At 39.5% G+C, this 27,552-nt stretch overlaps 1 protein-coding gene across 2 annotated transcripts in view; it reads right to left on the minus strand.

Moving 5' to 3' along the window:
• The window catches only part of LOC139744167 (ribosomal protein S6 kinase-related protein-like), a 123,811-nt gene extending 96,557 nt beyond the window's left edge, over window positions 1-27,254 (minus strand). For both annotated transcript variants that reach the window (XM_071654621.1, XM_071654620.1), the window contains exons 1-2: window positions 27,137-27,254; window positions 11,469-11,660 (exon numbers count right to left, since the gene is read on the minus strand). In XM_071654621.1, the coding sequence (XP_071510722.1) occupies window positions 11,469-11,660; window positions 27,137-27,199 (255 nt within the window). In that variant the 5' untranslated portion in view covers window positions 27,200-27,254. The remainder of the gene's footprint in view (window positions 1-11,468; window positions 11,661-27,136) is intronic.
• Window positions 27,255-27,552: the final 298 nt, after the last annotated feature.

Below are 27,552 nucleotides of genomic sequence, written 5' to 3' on the forward strand. Positions count from 1 at the left end.
GACTTGATTGTTAGCTCTGTTTCAGTTGTACTACCAATAACAAAAGACCGACCCCCCTCTCCTTTTGTAAAGAAACAAAATTTCCCTGGCCCCAGAGAATGAAAAATGATAATCGTGCTCTTAAAAAGTGAGCATGTATTTTTTGTTAAAATGAATGCTAGTGTGCATTGCAATCTGTTCATGCACTGTAAATCAGTTCCATTTGCAAGCAGCGGGGTGCGGTCAGGCGTCACTTCGAGTTGATCCCCAGTAAAAAAAGGGCAAAAAGCCAGAAATTTGACTGCAAGAGGAAGCAGTAGGCTGGTATAGGTGATCACAAACAGCTAGATGTAATGTATGAGGAAATGGTGCCCCATTCCTGATGAAGACTCTTGCCACTCATACTAATTGTTGTTAAACCCTCACAGGATCATAGCCTGAAGATCCCACTTCTATCGCACCAAACATCTTGCACGTGGGTATGAAAGGGTTAACAACAAAGAATATTATGTCATCATCTGAGAATCACCGCTCATCTTGTTCTCATGCAAAACAGGAAAACGAGAGCGAGAGAGAGAGAGGAGTAGAGGGCTACAAAAGCAGACATTTATTGAGGCCCATTTACATTTACTGTGAAGTAATTTTGTGCAGTATTTCAATGATGTTCATGCAAATACACCGTTAAATACTTTTCCCCATGGTATTTCACTCATGAGAATAATGACAGCAAATAACAAAGGTATTTAATACCATGGTAATTTCGATGTGAGTGCACCTATCGATACAACTGTGGAGGTTGGACTTTCATTCTGGCATGCGTACTAGACCCATTCACACAAGAGAGTTTTTAGTTTGTGGATCATGATACGAAAATTGATTCTGTTTGCTGCCATTCACACATGCGCCCCCCCCCCCCAAAAAAAAAAATAAATAAAATAAAATAAAATAATAATAATAAAAACTTCATTTTGGAAGCAAGCAAAGCACATAAAATCTTCAAACTGTGCATGCATAAACAATGACCTGAGCATGACCCCGGGCACGCTTACTGCAGATTTAGTGGGGCAAGTTGCATCATGGGACAAAAAACAAACAAACAAACAAGTGAAACAATGTTATTGTTTTGATTTTTTTTTTTGTGCATGCCATTCACACACACTCCACAACACAAGTCATCTCAGGGTAAAAATAAAAATAAAGATGGGCTGATTTTTCACAAAGCAATACAGATTGCAGTAGTTAATGTTATGTGTCTGATCATGATACCTTTTGGTTTTCACATTGCATATTGCAAAACTTGGTTTACAAAATCATTCATTTCATGAGTGTGTGGACAGGCCTATTAGGTAGGGGGCGAGAACCAGACTGGATGTCATTCAGACATTTCAAGGACCTCGCTGAAAAGATCACCTTCTTAGACATATCAAGGTACCTCACTCTTATAGGGTGTGGTTGTGTCTCTTCTGTCTCAGATGTTGTTTGTCTAAGCACTGTTTTCCTAAATTGGCAAAACCACAAATTTGTGTTCTTTTAATTGAAAGAAAAACAGAATGGTTAGGTTGGTTTTTTTTTTTCCTTTACTGATACAAAATCATCAAAACAGGAATTTACAAGATGTCAAAAAGAGATATCTGTGGATCTTTACTGCCAAGTCTTCATGTCGTATTATTCATCTTCTGCTACAGCGCAGAAGCTTTTCTTGGAAGACGGGTATTTTTGCTGTGCAAAGTGAGTTGGCCTATCAGTATCGGTCAAAAGTAGAGAAGTTCTTGATTACTGCCTCGTTGATTCAAGGAATTAAGTCCTATAGGGAATTCGCACGATATAGTTTCTCTTGAAGCCCAGCGGGTTAAACGGAAAGGAGAAAGAGTGCCGCCCCAGAGAGCGTCGATTGTGTGAAAGTTGACATTCTAGAAAGAGACGCTATTCTTATGGCTTTCTGGGTATAATGCCTGATTGTAACAAGCACCTCCCAGGGTAGGAGTTCAGATAAAGAGCGAGAACCCAAACAACCTCCAGAGCAGACAACCGGCAGTCCACTACGCAGACTTTTATTTTTTGTTTAATCTTTCAGAACAAAATTGCTGCAAATCTGCGAAAGTGCGGCAGAACACCCGAGGATGTTCAAGCAGGCACGAAGTGTATCTGCATGAAAGTGACAAGAGTTACATTATTTTACGGTGCATACACCTGGGCAGTCTGAAGTTGCAGACACTTTGCCCATTGTGACGTTGCAGCAAAAGTTGCATGTTTGGGTTTGCCATCCTAGACTAACCTCAAACCATGGGGATTGAAAGTTCTTGAGGTCAAGTGCATAGATAGGCTCAGGGGTGAGCTTTTTAGCACTGCCAGTTGAAGTCCGGTGGCAGGAGCAGTTGACATATGCCGTCCTTGAGAAAGCTACAAGTCGACTGTATTTATCTGTCCCGAACATAATGTTTGAATATCTGGCAGTTTAGTTGGAAGCCTTAGTTTGATCCTAGCCTCTGCCCTGGTGTATTGTCAAAATGCATGAGTCATTAAAAAGGCTTTGTGATTTGTATGTATTGGAGAATAGCCTGTATTTTTGGCCCAGCTCTGAAGTCTTTGTGTCAGCAAGTATTTTTACATTAAAAATACTGCAGTGTGAAAGTCTGATTGTGGAGAAGGTGGTTGGAGTGTGTGGTGTTGTAAATTATCTTGAATATTTATATTAGTCCAGAAAATTGTTATTCTGACAGCTTTCATTGCATTGGTCAAATGCAAGATAGTGAATGACCATTAAGGAAGTCAAATCAAATCAAATATTCCAAATCAAGTACAATGTTGCTATTTCAAATTACATACTTTCATACTAGTGGAAAAGGTTAAATTTTTTTTTTTTTTTGGTCTATTGCCCCAGTGCTTTGCATATCATTGATACAGCCATTACAGGAGTCACTCTTGATGGGATATTATAGCAATATCACAGCAGAATATGATCCCTACCTTTTGCATTAACTACGTGGAGTGGAAGACATGATATGCAAAGATTTACAAAGTTAAAATGCACGCAAAAGTTCTTGCCTACACTTTATGCATTGAATGCCAGTGGCAGTCCGCGAAAATATTATGTCGCGGAAAAGGCTGTCGGCTCCACTTCCCGAAAATTTCATGCCGCAAATAGAGAAAATATAACTCCTTCCAGCTGCCATTCAGCAATACAGTATTAGTGTTATAACAAGCCTGCCCACTTAACTGCCAGTTTGTATTCTTTATGGTTCATGGTGAATTTTAACAAGGTTTGCCATGAAAGATTGCTGTGGGGACTAAAAGCTGAAATGATGCTAACTGTCCCCTAAATGTTCTGTCTACTACAAATGAAATGTTGCTGCTTTGTATACAACTCAATGTGATAGAGCAGTGAGATATCATTTCATATGCAGTGTATTATCACTGTATTATCAGTTGACAGTCTGAAAGCTAGAATTCATGTAAAATACTGCAAAACCATTAATTTTCACGTACATGAAACTTTCACAAATTTTGCAAGGAGAAAAGAACTAATGAAAGTACAATGCACACGCAAGTGTTTGTCTACACAATACATTGTATGCAAGTGGCAATTCATGCAAGTTTCTTGCAGTGAAAAAGGTCCCAAATTTTATGTTTCTGGTTTCACAGTACATTCTATAAAATTGATTACCTTCTGTGAATTCGAGTGGCTATCTGCTCATTGTATAAAATCAAGTGCATTTCATGAAAACCCCAGCAAATAGATGAAATTGATTGATTTCACAATTTACCAGATAGGTAAGGGCAAATAAAACGAACCACTTTGTATATTAATGAAACCATCCATACCTGCCAAATCTCAACCACTGTCATTATCTCTCGCGGAGTATTCCGCACAAATTTTTGTTTTTTCAAAGCTGCATGGTTCTTTCGGGGTTTCAGCTATGAATCACATCGGCGGTGGCGAGGCAAAAACTCCGCAAATTGATTATACACAAACACAACCCTGCCACCCGCCCGGTTGCCATGGCAACATTTGGATGCCGTCTCTCTGATGAAAGAAAATGAGGCATGGCGGGAGTAATGTTGCGTAGCAGGAATGGCAGACCGCAGCATGAATAAAGGTAGGTGTGAAGTATGGATGCAAGGCATGTTGGGTGTCGAGTACCAATGCACACATACTTTTGAGAGGAACATGAATGAACCGCATCCATCTCTGTACAATTGGTATAAACATGGCCGCTGGGGCTCCACTGTATCATGTAACAAATGCCAGTCGAAGCAGACGCAGTGTGACAGACTCAAACTGCTTGACGCAATGTTTGCGAACACTTTTTAAAGAAACCTTATCGATCTTTCTTTCTCTGTAATATTTTTTTTCATTTTCCATGTACGCAAGAAAAGAAAGGCAAAATGTGTCATGGCAGAACACTTCTAGCTATACTGACTTCCCACTCAGATTTAGTTCTTTTTTTTTATTTCAAATAACCATATGTCAGGCAGTCTCATACACATTCATGAGAAACTGTTTTTTCCTAAAAAGAAATAAATCTTATGTCTTGTATTCTGTCATTGTGGTTCTCGATTGTGAATTGAATTATACTCATTAAACTGTCTTACAAGTTGCAATCCTTTAATTATCATACTTATGAAATGTCAATGCCATACACAGTATACTGCAAATCATTATTGGCTGCATCTCAATCATTATGCCAGCAACAGAAGTACAAATTTGCATTACACAATATTCCACTCATCTTGAAAAACAACCAATAAAATCCATTCATCTCAACCTTGCGCTCTGTGAACCGAATGTTTCATGCCATCAGAATTCAAGAGATGTGTCAGAGACATAATAGAGAGAGACAGAAGAGAGAAAAAAAGAAGAACAAGAAGAAGAAGAAAGAGAGAGAGAAAGAATGTCATGTAAGTTTATGTACCACTGCGTAAATTGATGTGACAGTTGAAAGCATGCCTAGAGGTAGAATTTCAAAATGATCAAAGTCTCAAAGAATTTGCCAGTGGGGCGGCTGGGGAAACACATATTTGCCAAGTTTCCCTTTCAAGTTCAGTGTGGGTTCCTCAAAGGAACTAATGCACAGGCATGAAATCCTGTGAGGGGGCCATTCACACTGTAAGCAAAAGAAGAAAAAAATGCTAACATTACATTGATTATGACATTATCAAAAAAAAAATGTGACAAATCAAAATTTCACAACATCTGGGTGAAAGTTGCTCAGCAAATTGTGCTAGAAGCCATTAGAAACATTACCAGAAAAATCACAAACTAGGTGGTGATGTTTTTCTATGGTAACTTCACATGAAGTTTGCGATAACATTTTTGAATATGAAAACACTGGCTACAGCAAATTGGCAACACATGTCACTTGGCTCTGGCTTACTCATCACTACCACATACAAAATGTGCCGTTTGTCACCCGAGCTTTTGTGACATCACAGCCACAAATGTGTGCAACATATTCCCGCGCCAAATAGGCATGGGCATTATGGTGGCAAGAAACTCAATGATACATGTGTCTTTTAAACTTTACTGATGTTTAATGCAGCGTGAATACAAAGCTCAAAACACTTCAATTGTTTTAAAGTATCTCTTTGTTTTGCAATGAGAATACACCTAGGAACGCCAGACTCCAATTCAGTTATCACTTTCCTCGACCCCTGCTTGCAGCCTAAAAAAAGTGCATCATATTTCAGAGCAGATTTCGGCTCTGACTTTTGCAAAAGGCCATCCTACTTTGATAATGAATTGGTTCTGAAATGGGAGAGGGCGTAATACGGATGTTAGGGTTTTTTGTTTTTGTTTGTTTATTTGCTTTTTGAGTTACCGGTTTGCAGTCTTACCAAATGCGCAGTAAGTGGACAGGAATTCATCAGTCATTGCTTGGCATTCTGACTGACCTCTTCCGACTTCAGTCGACAATTTTCTTTTCTTTTTAACCCACTTAACCTATTCTGACCTTTGCAATGACTCACTTAAAAGAACTTCGTAGGATCAGCGATGACAAATGGGGTTGAACACTAGATTTTTGTCACACATGCCACATATCAATTCATGATGAATTAAAGAATAACTGAAACTTGAAACTAGCATGTAGGCAGCAGGGAAATTGCCTTCTGCATTCCATGCATTATATTACTGATACTACTTGTCCAAACTTTGCTGAAGTTAGCTGCACCACATAGGGGCCAAAAGTAAGATAATTGAAATCATCTGCTATATAATAGCTGATTTTCAATCCTAGACAAAGGTTGAACAACAACAAACAAAGACAAAACAGGCCGCTATATTGCAACAGAACAAGAGTCTCTAGCATTCATTTTATATCAAACAATTGATATAATGATGTCCAAAATTACCATGTTCATTGAATAATCATTAAGTTTCACTGGGTTCTCTAATTTTCAAGGCCCTTCAAAGGATGCAAAAAGCATTACAATTATTGTCATTTTCATCACTACTACTATTGATCATTACTACTATCATTATCATCATGACATAATGTTGTAGCAAAGTGAGCCTTCATCAACCTACGGTATTTTCATTATAAAGGTCATGAAAAAAGCTGATAAAATGTCCAGTACTGTCAATATTGTATTCCCAGTTTTATATCAAGATATATCAATATGTTGATGTTCGAATACTGAATGTGATGTTGATCAGATAGGTTAAATGACATCGTTTTCCATGTTTTAAAATTTTGGCAACATGATGTCTCTCTTCAGTCTTATATGACATTTAAATGTTTTTATGTAATTTTATTGTATATCTTTTTTTTTTGTAGAAAACATGTGAGCAAAACAAATATCCTTGATATGGACAAAAAATGATCGGAATGAATGAATGAATGCAATGAGGGAACTTTGTATCTCCTGTAGTAGCTCTCAAATCTCTCCCTGTTATCTCTCATATCCTAGGTCTTTCTTTTTTTTTAAAGTAGATCCGGGATTCAAGTTTATCGTGGGCCTCTTGTCAGATTAAAAGGGGAATAAGGCATCTTTTCACCTCGGAGGCCACCGTGTGTGTCAGCTTCCATTAAATGCAGTGTGCAAATTAGGCTTCTTGCGGTGACTTTTCTGAGAACAATCCTTCAATCGAAGCCCCTGGACAAGATGAAACATCTCGCTATCTCCATACAGTTCCTGGGTGAAGGACGGTGCCACATCATGCACACAGAGATACATGAATGCGAGACATTGGCGTGGTGTCAACCAAAGCTTGAACCCACAACCTCTGGATCAGGGGTCGAGCAATTTTGTAACGAGACCGGAATGATAACACAGCTGTGGGAAATTGTGTTACCAGTACCACGTCATCACGCTCGTAGTAAAAGCACTTCCAAATTTACGGGTTGGCGCTGTGTGCCCTTTGATTCTTGATCAGCATCATTTTACATAGAGGATTTGCCCCTGGAGTCAACAACATGACACACAATCACTATAATTCAAGCACTTCCAAATTTACGGTCGGAGCTGTGTGCCCTTTGACTCTTTATTAAAACCCATTGAGGATGGACTGATTCTCCTATAACACGCATTTCCCATAGACACTTGCCCGAGTATACTCGGGACTCGTCCTCAACGGGTTAATGTCATTTATAGAGGACTGCCCCAGGAGTCAACAATGTGACACACAAACACTATAATTCAAGCAATTCTATGTCTGAACGACCCCTTTAAGTCAGAGGACAAAGGTATGCTCCTGTCTGCACATTCTATCAAAAATGCAAAATGAGAAAAAGTTACATTCTTTCTTTTGTTACTATCATTCACACCCAGATTGGTTGCATAGTAACAAAAGAAAAGAAATTTATTTGGTTTGAACAAATGTAGACAACCTGTAGATCAAACACTTTTTAGTGAGCTACACAGACACGAGTGCTGTATACTGTACTGATTTGAATAGCATAGTTTAGCAGTGCAATACCGTACTGTGGAAGTTATCATTGGTAAGATCAGTGATATTATGAAGAAATAGATGTGGGAATACGTAGAAAGGTCTGTGTGGGAAGACAACAGCTGCCTGGATTTTGACTTTTTGGATACAAGTCTGTGTGCCTCGGTTATTCAACCGCAGCTCGTTCTCCGACACAGGAAGTGAGTCAGGACAATATTCCATCTGGCAGAAAGCACAGCGCCCCCGACAGTGAACGCCACAGACAATGATCCCCCTTGGCCTTTAAGACTTTCACTACCAAGAGGGTGTGATGTTGGCATGGTACAGGAACCAGTGGGGGTGGGGGATAGGGGATGTTTCAGCAATGAACAGCTTAAACGAGACCATAAAAGCACTTCTCAGAGTAGTAGAAACAATGCAAAAACAGACACTCCTTGTGATGTTTAATTTTTGTGTGAATAGTAAGACACTAAGCATCAAAGCTGAACCCTCGTTAGTCCACCATGAACATAGAGTATGGGAAAAGCCACCAATGGCAGAAAACTGAAGTCATATCTAGAATTTCACTTTCCTGAAGACTACAGAAACACATTATTGTCAATCAGAATATCAGATAAGATGAGAAACATTACAATGATCACAGGGAAAACTGTTCTAGACATTTTATTGAGTTTCATCTTCCTTGCAGACGTTAAATTTTGCTGGATGCTTGAAATACGATTTTACCACATGAATAATGCCAACGTACGACTAAATCAATACAAAAGTGCTTCAACTGTATCATACCCACAATGTATCTATGATCAACATGTCTAGTACCTCACTAATACCATTGATTACAGACAAAGGTCTCATCAGATATTTGATCGTGATGATGCTCTGAGGTGCACCTTCGCGGCAAGGCTTAATATAAACACCAGACTACCTATTTTACTGGAGATAATAACATCATTACGCCCACACACAGCATTTAGCAGAGTGATAATCTTTGGTTATTAAAAGAATAGCTCTTTTGTGGAAAAGAAGAATAGGGAAGCCTTACAAACCAATTTCTAAGTGCTGGAAACAACACGCGCCCAGATACCATTAAATTACACTTTTCACTAACAAAAGGCTTCACGAAACAATCATGTCACATGATATCATGCAGCTTTTCAAATATTAATCAAAGCTAACAATGCCTGGACACAAAAGCGTATTTCTTCTCCTTTTAATTCTTACTTCCATTAACCCATCTTCATCATTACACTGATATCAACCCACTCTTTGTTATATCGGCTGAGAATCAGAAAGACGGTATCACAATATGCAGGGGGGGGGGTATTGAGAAACTGGTATCATGTCGTATAGCTTGATCTCCCCTACACAGCAGCAGCAATTTTAGATTATTCTCATTTTCAGTAAAATGTCAAAAAACAAAACCACAAGGACACTGTTTACTCCTTTATTTGACACAATGTTTATAAATGTACTTTCAATTTCATGAAAATTCATTGATTTGTTTTTATCAAACACTCATGAAAATCTCAGAAAATATGATAGTGCCCTTCTGCCTCTCAGCTGAAGATATCGTCGGTTGAGAATGATAAGGGCGTTAAGTGTCCACAAAACCCATAGTGTTCGAGAAGACTTAAAGCCCTTCTCATTCTCAACAGACGATATATTCTATTTATATATTCTATGTCATTTGCTCCCAATAATGTTCCTCCATCTTTTAAAACATTCCTTTCTTTCTCTTCTGCTTTCATTTTTGCTACCAGTACGACTAATGACTCTCAATGGATTCATCACTTCTGTCTGGTCAAATGATTTGGCTTGTACAGCCATATCTTGCATTCGTACTCATGACAACTGTAGTCTACAACTAAACCCCACTCAACAAAAAATTAATGAAGTGATTCTCTATACCCTCATATCCACATGGCCAAACTGAACTAGGTTGAGCAAATAAATAATCACCTGTTATTAGTGATAGTCCCAGTAATCACTGCTCTGATTCACTTCTACAAGAACTAAAAATTGTCTGATTATTTCCAGTTTTTAAGAGTCTATTTTGCATACAATGTATACTGATACCATGGCATGTGAAGGCATGTGTTGTTGTAGTCCCTACTGCGGTCTTGTACCATAGACTATTTCCAAATCAAGTGAAATGAGGCATTCATACATTATGCAGGAGCTAATACTAACATCTTGTCAGCCGAAGTATATCTCTTGTGAGGAACAAGATAACATCATACACCACTGTGCAGAATCATAAAATATTCAGCAATGTGTGTGTGTGTGTGGGAGGGGGGGAATAGACATGATGTTGCATGATAAAAATATACGGCAAAATAAATCATACATGTAATGCGTCCATCTCCCTTGTTGTGAAGTAGATATCATTCGATCTGCATTAGGGAATTGTTGAGATGACCAGATTATACAATGTGCATTATGATGCCAATGATAATAACTACAGCAATGATAACAAAAAACAGTGACATCTTTCTGTCTAGAGGCAAGGGTGGAAGCTCCAGAACTTGATGTCTAGTATATGTTTGAACTACAGGGTTGGCTTAGGGAAGACAGACTGTAGTGGACAATGTGGAGGGTGTACACCCTCGTCCAAAACTGTTGCAGACATGAAACTGTTGCTAGGCAACCACCGTAGCCCGAGCGTGGGTAGACCAGGCACATGGGGAGATGACTCGCTTTATAAGAGCTAGGCAGCAGAAAGGCATTTAAATCCATCCAAACTCTGCAAGAACTGAAACCTTTTATACCTCCCCTCCAGCTATGACATCATCGGGGTCACGAACTAGACGAGAGCGGTCGGATGAGCTCCTCGAAGTGTGTCAGCTCCACGCATCGGGGAAACGAAGGTTGTAAGGCAGATCGTCACTCCACCTTCCGCTGTTATCACTGCGAACATCTCTACTAACAAAGAGCTGAGTGCCTCTGCAGACGAGTCTATTCAGAAGTCGCTTTTCATCTTCGCAATCGAGAAGTGAATGAAATGCCAGTGCGTGAAGAAAGATAACTCAATAGATGTGTGGCAATATCACTACAGATCACATCCTCATTCGTCATTGCAGTAGGAGAAAAAAAAAAAGCTCTTTTATTACACGGCAGTCACAGTCAATCCATCCTCACCTTTTCAAAGCCCACTAAACACTGTATATGCCAATCCACACAAATACACCTTCTGCGTGATAAATGCATTTTTTTTTTGTACATCTAGCAGAAGCGTATCATCAGTCTACTACACTGTATAAACAACACCACAGAACTCAAATATTCTTGTCAAAGGGATGACAATCACATTTTGGATGTCGCCAGAAAGATTTGGAGAAACCTTGCAATTATTTGAAGTCGGTAAGATTGATAAATACAGCACGAATTCCACTTTTAATGTACATATGTACACACAGATGGGTGAGGATCTGTGGCACAATAGAATGTACTTGATCTTAGATACAATAAGCGAAAGGATACAGAATGTTTAAAGCTTATAATACGGGTGCACCAAAGAACAAATGCCCTATATTCAGAATATGCTGTTATGAATGCACTGAGAAAAACAAAAGAAAAACAAAAGAAAGAAAAGAAGTCATACTTTGTATTCCTGTTCGGCACTGCGAGGGCTCACTTCATACTCAGGCAGGAACATCGCCTCACTCTGGGGAACTGGCCACGTGGTGCGCGAGGCCAGGTATGGGTCCGTGAGGGACACCACACTTCTCCTTCTCCGTGACGTCCGCGACCATATTCGCTGGAAGCTGTGGTCACTGGAGCTCCGACTAGGAATCTGTGTTCACACACACACACATTTGATAAAAGAAAAAAAATAATCAAACTTCGTTACAAAAAAAAATACAGCAAATTGTAAATCAAATTCAAATTGTTATCTTCTAATGACAATCTATGGCTGTCCAATGCCTCTTCATCCCACCAAATGCCTTTCTGTTAGAACAATCACAAGTTTTACATTTGTCCACTCTACATTCATATCATGTATGATTTTTAAACATCTTTTTCCAAAGGAGGGGGGTTTGTAAAATTGTGTACTTCTTTCTTTTCTTTTACTGGCACATGATTCAACTTGATTGTCCTGCACTCCATTCCACTTGTGACGTAAATGCATCAATATCACATACTGTGAAACAAGGAATGTTCGCGTGCATTTTAATTTCGCGAGCGCCAAGATTCGCGAAATTAAAATGCACGCGAAAGTTCTTGTCTACACTCTATGCACTGAATGCCAGTGGCTGTTCACGAAAATTTCATGCCACAAAAAAGGCCATCTGCTCCGATACGCGAAAAATTCATGCCGCAAATATATCATGTTTTACAGTATTCTTGAAAGAGTAAATTTTGATATTCAATAAAGGTAGATTGAAAAGAAAAAGAAGAAGACAAGGAAAATTATATTCTGCTTCATTTGATGGAGGGTACTTCATACTCTGACTTGCCATGATCCACTCCTGCAATTTAAAACCAAAATATATTCCCTCTTGACAATTAAAATGTTAGTGGATTTGAAGGGAATAGATGATTCATGCTTAATATATACAGTCAAACCTGCTTTAGCGGCCACCTCTCTATAGCGGCCACCTGTCTATAGCGGCCACTGAAAAATCCCCCCGAGAGAAAAGCAATGTTAAAGACCCTGTGTATAGTGGCCACCTGTCTAACGCGGCCAGCGGCCACAAATTTTGTTTCCCGTGGTAGATTTTAACCTGTCTATAGCGGCCGAAAACCCGATGGAGCCGTAGCCGAGCCGATAATTCAGCATGTTTTTCTGCTTGTTTGCCGTGCCAGTCATTCCTGGGCAACGTTCAGTGATCGCCACCGTTGCATTCATCACTTATTCAGTCACAATAATGCACTAGTGTTAGGCTTTCTTCATGACTTTGTGCATGCTACATGTACTGTGCAACAATTTCATAAACACCGGCATTGTTCTATGCATGATACACATCAACACATGTGCATACGTACACACATACATGTACATGTAAGTATATATAGATGTATACAACGATGATACATGTTACCTGTCTATAGCGGCCACCTGTCTATAACGGCCACTTTTCCCGTATCCCTTGGGTGGCCGCTACAGACAGGTTTGACTGTATTATATACATGTAAGAAACTGAAATAAAAAATCATGTAAGCAGCACATTTATTTGATATGTCTACAGGGCATCATGTCAGTTGATATATTACCAATGAAATGACAGTTTTGAAAAATATTGTCTTTTTTTTTGGTCTAGCTTAATGATATTTCCTTTGAGGTTCTGCTTGTATTTTGTTTGGTACGATGATGCAACATATGAGGATGATGATTCGCAGGGTTAGTATGAAGCAATATATCTGTTTTATAACATATTTACTCCCTCAGGGTAAAGAAACTGTGAACATTCCCTTTAAGTCTGCAACATGTCTCATCTGCTCTATTTGCTATTGAAACGTTTTATCAACCGCAATTACATCAAAGTCAATTGCAACTTGTAATGCAGTGGAGCACTTCACTTCTTCATACATCTTACAATACCTCCCTCACCTCCTTTGCCTCGAATATAATCTATATCTTGTAGGGACACGGATCATTCCAGCCTTTTAACATTCAATCAATAATGCAACAAGGGGCCTGGATGGCTAAGAAATGATTCATAGTCTGCAACGGCAGACACACTTCACTACTTTATCTCAATGGGGTGGCCATGTTTCAGAGTAATTTGAGCCTAAAAATAGGGCCTATTGATAGTTGAGACTTCTAATAAATACACACGAGCTCCCTGATGTAGCATCATCTTTGCTGCAGCAAAACAAAATATAAAGAATTAAAGCAGAAACCTGAAGATTGGCCCGCAGAGACTTCGCAGCAGTCTTGAGCTGCAACCGCCCGGGCGCAGCTGACCGTTCATCCGTGGAAACGATACAATTGTAAGGCGAGGGGAGAGAAATCCATCGGACACACCGAAGAGCACAAAAGACCCCGAGGGTCGGCAACAAGTCAATATTTAAATTTCCCTCGTGGTGTGTGGGGGAAACCTAGATAGGGAGACCCTTTAATGTCTATCTCAGACACGGAGCACGCAGCTCATAAGTAAATGGGTTTCTTACATTCCATTTTTGTGACACACCATTTTCATTTCTACAAATCCCATGAGTAACTAATTTGAATGCTTGTACACTAGTTCTACAGTGATCATGAATTCATGAAGTGGAGCAAGCAAGATGTTCTCTTCTTCAATCTTAGAGAAATGCAAGGATAAAGAAGGAAAGACAGGTGTATCACTTTTATATTTATACCACCCTCTTTGCTTTTGTTTACCGTAAAGTTCCGTGTATAAGACGCACTATTTTTTCGTCGGAAAACATTGAAAATCGGGGGTGCGTTGTATACACGGGTACAGTACAGTCAAATCACGGAAAAAAATCTGTCATGTACACCTAATTTTATTAGGTCAACTTGGGGCCATGTATGCCCATCGACGTTTGGAAGGTAAGCAATCACGAAAACTCATGGATAAATGAGCGATCTTTCAATCTTGCACACACAAAAGCTGCAAATACGGGATAAACTTACATCGGCCTTGTGCAGTAACGATGTATCAATCTGGCCATAGACAACAGCTGTAACACCACTGCTACCGATGCATCACTACAGCTGTATCACTACAGTCTACCAAGCTACCAACAGCCAACCTAGTAGCTGAAATACGCGATGTACAGGTATCATTACCAAATTACCGATACCGTAAAACTTATCAGTGTACTATATAGCATCAATATGGCCATAGACAAAAGCTGTAAAATACGGAGTAGGATCGACACTATGTCACCGTAATACGAACAATGTGTGAAGCATGCATGCATATCCATGGCGTTCGTTTGCTCTTCATTTCACGAGGCCAGAATAGCATAGCTACACTGTAGCTAGCTAGCTAGCTAGCTAGCAAGCCTTGTGCAAAGGCAGCAGCTGCAGAGAGGCTCTTGCAATGGACTCGCGTGCACACAACGATCGGATCGGAGAGCGCTTGCCCGTTGCGCGCTGTGTGTGCAAGTCCATTGTTCTCTGTGTGCGTGTGCTGAAATTATAGCGAGCTGCCTTTTGCAAAAGGCTAGGCACTGCATACCAAGCATGGTACAAGAGACACACATGTTACTGGTAATCCCTCCGGGCGAAACAACAGTGAGTGTAATTACCATACGCACCGTACGTCTCGCCGTACGATCCCTCTGCTACACTTGTTGATGTTTTTCTTATTTTTCGTAATGAACCTTCCAGTCTGACATGCGTCAATATGCGAGACACCCTCTGCTATGTATGATAGCAAAGATCGTACTTTACAGTCATCATGAGTACGATATGATACATGTACCACGATTGAAAGGCGAAACAATAGCAAGTGAGTACCGAGACAAGTCTCGCATTTTGCGTCTTCCATATTTTGCCGATGTCCGATGGATACCGTTAAAAGAAAGTATAACAGGAAACGAAAAATAGAGCAAATACATGCTGCATTCTAGGGAAATTTTGAGCTGAAATAATATGTTTGACACATGCAATATTTGCGTGGAAATTTTCGTGTTTTTTTTTTTTTTTAATTTTAGGTCCGAAAGTAGGGGTGCGTCTTATACACGGGTGCGTCTTATACACGGAACTTTACGGTAATGTACTTTTCTTTTCCTGTGTCTTCAATACTCATATAATTCTGCCATTATCACTTACAGACACAAACACACTCTCATACATACAAACACATATGCTTTTTATCAGCAGATTTAATAATAAACTTTATAAGTATGGGTGCATGTGTTTCCATTTCAGATTATATCCCTCACAAAATGCATCTCGTCCACTGATTGGTCGAGAGCACTGTAAACAACAAAACATAATTCTACCATACAAGTGCGCGAAAAAGACTATACTCCCTAGGGAAATGGTAAAAACTATACCACGCTGGTGATTTTTGCGCCTTTTTTGCTTCGCGTCGTGACGCGAAATATTTCACGCGTAAATGAATGGGTATCGCAGCACCTTCGCTTCGCGAGAGATTTCATGTACAAATGAATGGGGGTATCGCGGCGCCTTAGATCACTGCACTTCGCGAGAACCACAAGGCACGCATACACTCAATGCGACACGGGTTACGTTGGAGAGACTCAGACTCAGACTCTTATAAAGCCCTCATTCTACGTTACAACAGAGTAGGCGATATCGTAGATCTATAATTAGACAACAATAAGCAAGCTAGGGTTCTTCGACGTACCGTAGGCCTTTGGGGAGTTCATGCTTCGCCGTTTGAAAGTTGGTCTCGCAGTTCACTATTAAACTCGAGCGACCCACCCAAAAGATGTTGACAAACGAAACTGCAGTAGATAGTAGGCCTGCTCTAACGTTAGCGCTAGTTAAGCCTATACGTTAGTTCTACCTGTCTAACAGTAGGCCCTATTTCCCATAATCTCATTCCTAATAATTATTTTTTAGAGTGTCTAACGAGTAAGTTAGAGTCTAACTTGTTCACTGTTTACGTTAGAACACCGTACGAATCACACGAATTTACAGTGGCACTCGATGCTTTAATTGCTAGAATTTTTCCAGTGCCTAATCTAACCTTATACGCTGTTACTGAATGCTACCCAAATTTACAATGTATACTTGCATTTTAACAGGAAATGATAGTCCATATTCATGTACAGACATGACAGCTAGGTAGAAAGACGACAGAAAACACAATCAACTGCAGCTCACAGTCACATCGTTGATCAGCTCGAGCACGCACATCACCGCACTGGCAACCAAACGTACTTGTTGACAGATCGGATAGGCGTATTGCATGTATGAAGCGCGTAGTGAGTTTGCAGTTTGCGCATGTTTACCAGTACGTTGTACAGCAATGCACCGAGTACACTTCAGCGGCTGAGCGCGCAGTTGTCTCTTCATAGAACGCGTACGCGCTGCCCTCCTGCTGAGCTGCTTTCCCGAGCGTGAATGACTAGTCAATCTTCTTGAAAAGTAAAGCAAGATGCCCTTAAAAAAGAGGTAAATTACAGAATACCAGCAGTCGAATACTCTTAAATTCATTGGGAGGGATATAAAACAAATATACCAGGCCAACTTTTGAGGCACCGCTTGAAACTATGTGCCTTCGGTGACTTCAGTAGCACTATTTTCTTCGGGGCTGCGCCCCTCAGAAAATAGTGCTACTAAAGTCACCTCATGCGCATAGTTTCAACCAGAGCCTCTCAGGCCTGGTATATTTGTATAATGACCAATCTCATCAAATACTAATGTTTAATATTTGTTTAGTGTGAGGTAGATAGACAATCATTCTAACTTTGACCATGATTTAAAAAAAAAAAATGCTGAATAGCCTTATATACAAATTCTCATGATTTCATCGATTAACTACTTCCATTTCAATTCTAAAATTCATTGATTCATTGTTCATTCAATCAATAATTTATTTCATGATTCAATCCCAGTACCTCTGTACTCCCATAATTGTTCATAATGATATGAGCAATCATATGGTATCACTCATTGTATACCCATCAAGTTCGTCTTCATTGTGGGGCACAGTACAACAAGAGAAGCTGCAATAATGGAAAAAGACACACACTTGTTGCCTCAAAAATCACACTTTTTTTTTCAAGCATCAAAAGATTATTTAAACAAATAAACTTTCTACGACTACATGTACATTTCTATCATTCAAAAATTATGATATAGATGCTTAGAAAAAACAAGCAACTCACCAACAACACGTTGCTGAATCTGTGCTAAGCCTATTTTAATACATCCCTCTCCCCCCTTGCCATCAACTGTGACAATATATCCACTATGTCAATTATCCAGCAAAAACAATTTACACTCATTCTTTTTCCTCCCTCCCCTCTGGGACTAAATTTAGATGGGCTGTGACTCAGAAAACCCTAGCAAACCTGAATTGTGCAGCAAGGCAAACTCGCAGGTGCCTGTCATAAAACCCTGCAACATCAAGATCACTGTCGTGGCGACGATGTCTTCGTAGCTACGCAAGACCTGTGTCAACTGCATGTGACAAATGACACAAAGACTTCATAGCTTTCGATCCAAGCGCAGGCTTTGTAGAAAGGTAGGGTGCAGAGGAGCCCACCTACGTACTCCTGTGCCAGAACTTACCAATGCTACGTCATAGAGAACCTCTCAGGATGCAAATAGTTATGTGGTAACATCTCCGTTCTTCAAAATGTATTCTTTCAAATAAGTCTAACTGATATAAACACCACATACAGAGATCATCTTTGATAAAAACTGCTTTTCAACTTTGTCAAATCCAATGGTGACATACACTGTAGAGATTCCCACAGTTTTACAGGAATTCACATAACAGCACATGCATATAACAAATATTAGCATATATGTTCTTGTCACTAGAAAATATCTAAAATATCAAACATGTTTGTTTGTTTGTTTGTTTCATTTCCCCTCTGAGAAGATGGCTAAAGAGTCCATATTCAGCTGCACTTAGCCGGTCTTCCTCTGGGTCCAGTCAATTTTGAGACGGGACCACTTCACTGGGATATGCACCCTGCTCTTTGCGATAAATGAAGCGGGATCTTTTATATATGAGTTGTGACTCTCTCACACACTGGACTTCCATTTTTATGTCTTATCCAATGACAGAGTGTTTTGTCTCTTCCATACTAGAGGGGACATTATGATTACACACAACACTACTCAGTTAAGACTAGTTCTGAACAAATTAGTATTGAAGATAAAGCCGCATACTCCATACATATTTGGGAAAAGGTGGGGATGGTGAAGGGATGCCGCATGAACTGGTAACCATGACAATAAGACCATGCCCATTTGCTCTTCCCCTCATCTCCTTCCTTTCATGAGGACAGCTTTCTTATCTTGAGATATTAGGCTCAACACATTCATAAATTAGAATGATCAGTTTATGGATCGCACTGCAAAATCGAGTTTAAAATAAAATTGGTGTGAACAGGCCTCACTGCAGTATATCAAGAAGACTAGAATGGGGGAGGGGGCCGGGAGATCACACACTCCACTGAAAAGATTTCTCCAATCCCTCCCTCGGTACCCCCTACAGGAGTGGGATGCGATGGTATCAATCCCCTGCCCCATGATGGGATTATGTGGTGGCCGCTTAATACCATTCCACATCCCTGTTTCAGGCAACATACATGTACTTTGGCAGCATCAGATACCCATGGATACATTTTTCTTGCAGTGTGTATATTCTAAATTATAAAATGGGTTCAAGAATGTAGCCAATAGGAAGCGCTGAAATGAGACACACCTCCTTCCTTTACTTCAGTACAATTGCACTGCCTGTAATCCTATGGTAGATTGCCGATCGTCTGTGCGCGCGGCGGCTCCTTTGATGAATTGCATGCATACGCGCTGTCAATCCTGTAAACAACTTCTAGTTCGGGCTGCCGGCCGGCCGGCCTGTCTTCCCTTGTGCATAACATGTGTGGCGTACGTACGTATACTCTACTATACGTACACTTTGTACAGTACAGTAGACCAAGCGTTATGGGACCGGACGCGTACATGGAGTCACTTTGAAGAGCAAATCCAACGATTTAGCAGGTTAATTCTCACGCCGTTTTCAGAGTATGTTGTCTAGTAGGACTATATGAGGAGTCTCTATCAAGTCTTTAAGGTAAAGGGTGCATATTCTATGTAAAATAAGTAAGTTTTCATGCGGGAACTTAAATGTCCGGAAACCCAACCCCCCATTATACTTATACTGTATGTGCGGGACTTCCGCGAGTGCGACGTGCGTAAATGTTTGGGACGAACATCTTCGGACGTCTTGACCCACAAAGGTAAGTGAAAAACGCTGAAAAATGATGTTAGTTTTCGAATTTTCGACCCATTTTATAAAACAAATGATGCACAGGATTATTTCATGGCGTTAGTGGAGGCGTAGCTCACTCTCGGGTATTTACAATGTAGTGCAAAATGCACTCGGCTTCGCCTCGTGCATGTTTCACAATTGTAAATACCCTCGAGTGCACCACGCCTACACTAACACACTCTATCCTGTGCATCATTTGTATACTATGATTCACGCCACACACTTGCGTTTATAATATTTGAGAGTTGAAAGTTAAACTGTCTTAAACCTTCAGGATAGGTTCATACATGAACATTTGTTTTAAGAAGAAACTAGCAAAATGTTGTCCTCTGTATCTACGTTAATACTTAGAAAGCAAATTGAATAAATACCTTTATCAATTTGTGACTGAAATGATTTCTCTACTTCTCCCTGAAAAATACAAATAGAATAAAATCACAGAGTTCAAAATTTAGCCTCTGTGTGTGTAAAGGAATGACAGGCAAATACAAACTGAAACAACTTAAATGTATTTTTAACAATCTAAACTAAAAACAACCGACTTTCTGCATGCCAAAGTAATAAAAAAAACAAGAAGAAGAAATAGCCAAGAAACAAACTAGGAAACAACTACCCCTTGAAAATTTCTGCTGTCCGGGTAAGTTACAGTTCATGTGGCCATATCTCTCTCCAATCACACCTTTGACCTGTTTCACGACATGCTATCCAATACTTGCGCCTTTCATTTCTTATGGTCACCATACAACAACTAACTGTACTGACAGTGGATTGGTTGCTATCAAGTTGCCTCTATTCTGACTAAAATACTGATAATCACAAATTGCAAGCATCACCAAGTGTAACACAAACCAGAGCCCTACATCACACATACTTGCGGTCGACTACAAGTTTGTTCAGCTAGCCACTGAGTCAAGGTCGACACCAGTTTTACAATCAATTGCAAGACTTTTACCATGAAGGGGCCCCTAGAAGTGAGGCCAATAGACATTTGACTTTCATCCGAGTAAGTCATGACATCATAGGACGGGTAAAAGACTTTGCGGCATGACAGATGATTCACGCTGATGACGCTACGCGGAGAATACAGCCATGGGGGAAGGAACAAGGTAGGGACCCTTTCTACAAGGTGCATTCCACCCACAGCATGCTATTGCGATGCTAATTAGAGGCGACTTATTGAGTTTTTGGGGGTCATTAAGTTTGTGTCGAGATATGACTACTCCAGCTGTGTGCGAGAGAAATGAGTATGTACTGTCTAAATTGTTATTTAAAGCCTTCTGGCTTCAACCAGTCATCAAAAGCGCCCGAGGTGTTGCCGCTAATGGGTTATATATGATGAACACCTACACAGAAGATAGGTTAATGGCAAGCATAGTTGAAAAAAGGGCAAGGTAAGGCTCTTGATAATACACTTTAGTTCTCGGGTAGACTGGCTCCACATATAATAAATGGAATATTACTAGGAGATTTTCCAGGGTACAACTGACACTCACTGTAGTGTAGCTTTGACCCTGGATGTAATACATCTGATTTTCATGTGATATCCTATAACCTTGACCTATCTAATTCCAACATAAATACTGGTACAAAACTTTTGGAAAAACATTTGATTTCATGACTGGAAAAAAAGGAGGCAATGATATTTGCTACAAACAACAGATTATAAGCCATGCTTTTTTTATGTTCATTATTAACACATGTACAATATGCAGTATGAAATATAAAGGAGAAAAAGAGGTTTCTAGTTTGAACAACTTTTTGTGATGCACCAGAGGTCAATTCCTCCCCATGTTTATAAAGCTCATGTAACTACTGTATGTACACATACACTTTGTTTCTTTCTCTACAAATAGAATGTAAAATGGAACCAACACGAGGATTTCACAAGACACACTGTAAGCTCCTTGTGTCATACATGTAGCATGGAGTTGAGATCCCTCGGGCGGAGTAATAATATTAATGATGCCATGAAAAGTTGTCCGTATCTGTACACTATCCCATTAGATATACCATGGCATGAAACTACACAATTGGCATAAATGGCCACTTTATGCTCCAGAGCAAATTATGAAATACCGGTACAATTTTTATTCAGCTGATTAGCAGATTTGTCGGTATCATCAGGTCAGTAGTCATTGGTTTTTGCCTCAAATCAAATTCCTTGTTGTATGTACAACTAATTTTCTGTCAAGCCTCAGCCTGAGTAAATCTAACAACTGGGTGCATTTGGAGTTCAAAGGCAAGTCAACTTCAGTTGACAGTTTCTGGAATCAATAAATATTCCTCATTTTGTCTTCTTCTTCTTCTGCCAGCCTGTTTTGACAAGTTGAATTGATTCTTTCTTGCCATGCCTTGACAAAGAAATTGAAATGCACAACATTCCTCCTTTTATCCGAGACTTGGTGCAGTGCCCCGCCCCCGGTGTCATTCTTCCATTCATATTGATCCAGACTCAAGTCGGCGTCAAAACTACCCGCCTGGATTTCCCCGGAGCAAACAATGTGTTCTTCCCGAATCATTGCCATGAATATTTGCTCTTTCATCGTACGATGAATGTGTCATTTCAAAGAGGCCAGCATATATATATTCTCAAGCTATGACAATACCATACAACAATCCCGTATTTGATAAAGGGAATTTTGTAAACAGTTTATCTTCATGGTGAAAAGGGGCGGCATATTTCATGGCCTTGTGAAAGTGTCAAATCTGACAGCATCTTTATGGTAAAAATATCCTTGTTCCCATTCTCCATTTTATTTTGTCTTGCCTGTTTGTCCAAGTTCAAACATGCAACTACATTAAAATTCCTCAATATCTTTTTTTTTTTTCTACCCACTCCTGATCATGTAAAAAAATGAAAAATAAAAAAATTAAAAATGATCATTTAGCGATGGTACCTGTCAGCACGTAGGTGCAAGTGATTATTAGTACAGTACTCTCCGCCTAATCGGGTATCGCTTAAACGGGTACTCCATTTAATTGGGTAGTAATGTCAAAATCAGTTCCAATGCACATTAAAATTACCTTGATAATTGGGTTGCCTCTCTGCATAAATGGGTAAAAAATTTTCTTCTAATCTAATTTCTACTCACATTTTATCGCAGATATGACACTTTAAGAAATCATGAATGTCAAATTTTCCACGGCTAATGGCATTCTCTGCTTAAGCAAAGAAGACGATCATTTGGGGAGTGATTAAAAATGAAAACACATGTACCAGTACCGACTTGCCACACGTAAACGAATATTACACATGTACATGTACATACTGTAGCTGACACTCACAGTTGCACAGACAGACAGGAGTTGAACACACTTCACTTGCGCTCCGAATGTGCCTTACAAGCACGCGTGTTAAGCATACAGTGTAGGTGTTTGGTGCAGTGTACAATGCATGTACATATACACATTGTGTGTGTCCAATGTGAATGAGACGTGTTCTTCTGTTAATTGGAAACTCCGCTTAATCGGGTAAGAAACGTTCTGCCCGAGCCTACCCGATTATGCGGAGAGTACTGTAGTATATTATCTGTGCATTTGTGCAATATTCAAGGAGTCACATTTAATGCACACAGAATATCTTTTTACTTCACATGTAGTCTGCATGACAACATTATTAAATCTGAATAATGATCTAATACAGACCTGACTAGAAAACACTTTCTGCAGTTTATTTTATCATGTTTGTTTATTTGCTTGTCTTTTTTTTTTCAATTTAACTCCATTAAAAACAGTTATGCCCTAGATCTTAAGGATCTCCTCACTGAATAAACAATCATTAATTGATTTATGGGAGTCATATTTCTGCTCTTAATTGAATAATACCAATGTCATCATCGTATTACACCTGCCATATGCAGGGTCAGGATTTAAATCGATATTGACACTTTTCCCTCGTGTGAATAGCCCAAATATTTGGCCCAATATCAACATTCCTCAAAATGAATATCAATTGTGCTACCTGAACTGCACAAGTTCTATGCGCTTGACTTTGCAAACGATAATTTCAGGCATATGATAAAAAAAATGGCATGGTAACCTTGAAATTTATCACGGTAACTGCACACTAAATCATAATGAAACATCTGTATTCACTCATAAGATGGAAATGCACTGAACCACAGGTAACTTCCCATGCACATTTGGCAATATCAATTGATCTCAAGAACAATTAACATTTTCAACCCATGACTCACTCATTTGCACCTGTTAGAATCTCAACATTCTTGTGTTGATTCTTCTCCCAGGTACCTGCAGAGAATCATGGGAAATTTAATTTCCAGGCACTTCGTTTTGTTATCATATTTGTGAGATAAAAATCAGGCAAGCCCCCTGTACCTCCAGATTTCTGGAGTTATGGGCCCAATCCGGTTCCACGACAGTTGCTCCAATGAAATATCTGCATGCTAAGCTAAACATAAAACCTACCCAAAAACATAACTCAAACCCTAATCCTAATCCTCACATCAAGCTAAACCTAAAACCCTATCACAACACCAACCCTAAGTCCTTGGAAAAAAATAAGACTGGAACAGTTGTTGCAGGAACAAATGTTGTGTCATCCCCAATCCACATACATGTATACAGAGAAGAAGTTTGAATTATTTTTTGTTGTTGTAACAAGCGGGCATAAATAACCATAAAAAAAAAAAAATTCGAAGTATAATGCAGGCTTCTTTTGAGCTAAATTCTTGAAATGCTCTTTTCCACAGTAATTGCTGACGGAAATAGGGCAAGCGCTTATAAATGTAAAGATTGCCTGGCTATCAGTATTTGCTTAATTGCATTTGATATAAGAACAAAAAATTCAAATTAAATCTTCATAGCACAGATTAAAGCCATACCAGGCAAGTGAAAATGACAATTTTTCTCGTACCCCAAGATGCATGCCATATTCTTCAACATGTATACTACGTTGATAAGAGTAGAGAAAGTTAGATACACCCACACTTCATAAGCCTTTACAGGCATGATGTTGCTGTGGGGAGTATCTCCAGTCCCCTCTGACTTGAGCGGGATTAGCAGGTGAAAGTCCCGTAATTGAGCACTTAATTCCTGCAGGAAATGAAGAGGAACGGGCCCTGAGCCACGACAGACACCAACCAGTGAAGCGCTGCCAGCCATCTGGGCACAGATGGATTGCTTACACGCAGAGGGTTGAATGTTTTGGTATTATCCAAGTCTAGTCGTCACCTACCTCAAAACAGCATGCAAGCATGCACTATGCTCAGTGTTGTGTACTAGAGTTTTGACAAACTGCAGTACATGCCTTCTTGCAATGTCAGTAAAGCATATTTATAGGGATTAATACTAGGCCTAATAACTGCTATGATCTGAATATTACCCGAACCAAGCACAGTCACTGATTTAGCAGACCATCCTCTGTGATAAATTTGTGCATCAATGACTGATCCTAAATGTAGAAATTTAACAAATAATGTGAAAAATATCATTAATTCCTGCTGTGCTTCTTGACTCAAGTGTGTTGACCGTCCATAATGGGTTAATCTAGCCAACTTAACAACAGCTGTGACAAACCAAAAACAGCACACAAATGTTTGTAGTATGATAAATTTCAAGGAATATGGTAGATATTCTGTGTTCTGAAATGTATTAGAATGACAAAGAATGATGCATTAATTTGAAATCCAGCAAAACCCATATGCAGAATGTATGAATAAAGACAAACTAACCACACAAACAAAATAAGGCATCATACAATTGGAGATGTCAGCCAATAGTGATATGGAATTTAGAAAAGTAGCCATATACCGAAGAATGCTGAAAATGCCTTCTCACTTAACTTTTATTTTTGTTTCTTGCCAAGAAAACCAGGGGCTGTGTTACATGTATGTGTAACTGGCACCAACAATAGATAGATGGTTTATATTTATGGCTGTTGTATTCTCTATCATCGGCTGACAAGAAAGTTTCATTTCACTAAAAGGAGCAGAAGTAATTTAGCAATCGTATGTTGGAAATTCTAACTCTTTACAGATGAGAGCAATTTACACTGTAGATGCCTATGATGAATGTTCTAATCAAGCAAGTACACTTTCAGCCCCTGGAAAACAAAAAAATATCCAATGACAGAAGATTCTCTTCATTCCCCCCTCCCCTACTCCCAAAAGGAAAAAAAAAAATTTGAAAGTTCAGGTCTCATGGCAAACAATCATCTGAGAAATGTGAAAATTGCAGCATTTACATTGTATGGCTACATATTTGATATCTTTTAGATATCTTCACTTCATTTCATTTCATTTCATTTATTCCCACTTCCATCCTTGGTTTACAAAGTTTGCATAAGAAACAAACAAACAAGAATTCATGGTATCAAATATCTTCAATACAAACAGGCATGTGATTTTGTGAAACCTACAGAAAAAAAAAACCAACACAAAACTACTACAAATCACTCTTGTGACATTGGATCATTCAAACAAAATGATCCCATGAATTTAATACACTGGTAAGGTTTGGACACACACAAAGAAAAATCTGACAGGATTAAAGTTTTCAGCATTTTGTTTAAACATTTGGTGATGCTTCAATTACAGCAAACAAGAGCAGCCCTCCCACCCCCCCCGAAAAAAAAAAAAAAATCACTAGCACAATGCAATGTATGTAGAGGTATTATTTGATTCCCTATTCACACTACTTTGATGCAGAAATTGTGTGTAGACATTACTCCCTGCAATTGAGAGTACAGTTTTTTATTTGTTTGTTTGGTGTTTTGTTTTGTGTGTTTGTTTGTTTTTTGTACTTTTTTTTTAGATCATCATCTGATCTGTTTGTTACACCAGGGTTGGGATCTGCACGCAGGATTAAGAAAATGTTAGTGGGTCTTGTTGTTGTACCGGTATTCGATTGTCAATCCAATTTTAAAAAATGGGGAAAAAAGAAAAAAAATCTGAAAAAAAGCCTTGAACATTGCAAGTAAATGTCCTAGTGTAAACTCATATTAAGATTCATATAGTCATAACTCGTACGACATACCGAGTGGAACGCCAACAGTCATGACAGTGAAGAAATGATAAAGCCAATAAGGAAACAAATTCTGCAAACACTAGGGTTCTACACCACAAATTAAATCCATCAAAGTGTTTTATTGTTGAAATATGCTTGGGAGTCTAGTATCTTGCGTTGAATAACCTTAACATTTATTGATACTACCACTTGTATGTAGTAGATCATTGATATGCACCAGTACTGCAGTACGGTAATCGGTATGTGGTAGGTCTATGTACAGTAGCAGCAAGCCAGAGGTAACTGAACGGGAGGGTTCTGTGTCCTAGCGCCGACCCGAACCCACCGTGTATCCGATAGACTCCCGTTGGCGATCAGCTGGTGTTGCATGACCAGAAACGTCCTATTATTTTCGTTCTTCACTTACCGAACGTTGAGACTGAGAAGCAGACGATTGCCTACGTTGATTCCTAGAATGTTTAACTCCCATTTTGGGTGAACAGTCGAATACAGTCCCGCATGATCCTGAAAGTGTACCGTCCTTGTCCACGTTAACAGTCAGCTGTAAACGAGCTAGCTTGCCTCACAACAGCAAGCCATCAACCAGCAGCTAGCGCAGGCGCGTGAGCGAGTTGAGCGAAGCCAAGGCAAGGGTGTACTGTACGTCCTATGTTTACTTTTATCTTCGTTGAACGTATGGAGCGGCGTGGCGCACTACCCTCTATTCGTTTCAAGTCCGAACAGAGGAATTGCTACGAGACAGCCACATCGCCGTGCAGGCCAATGAATGATTTTGATTGGCTAAAGCTGACGAAAGAGCGGGTACTCAACATTTACGCGGAT

This window comes from Diadema antillarum, unplaced genomic scaffold (assembly GCF_040938485.1).
Source record: "Diadema antillarum isolate AM-2024a unplaced genomic scaffold, OU_Dant_1.0 seq00001143_RagTag, whole genome shotgun sequence".
In the NCBI taxonomy this organism is placed as follows: Eukaryota; Metazoa; Echinodermata; class Echinoidea; order Diadematoida; family Diadematidae; genus Diadema; species Diadema antillarum.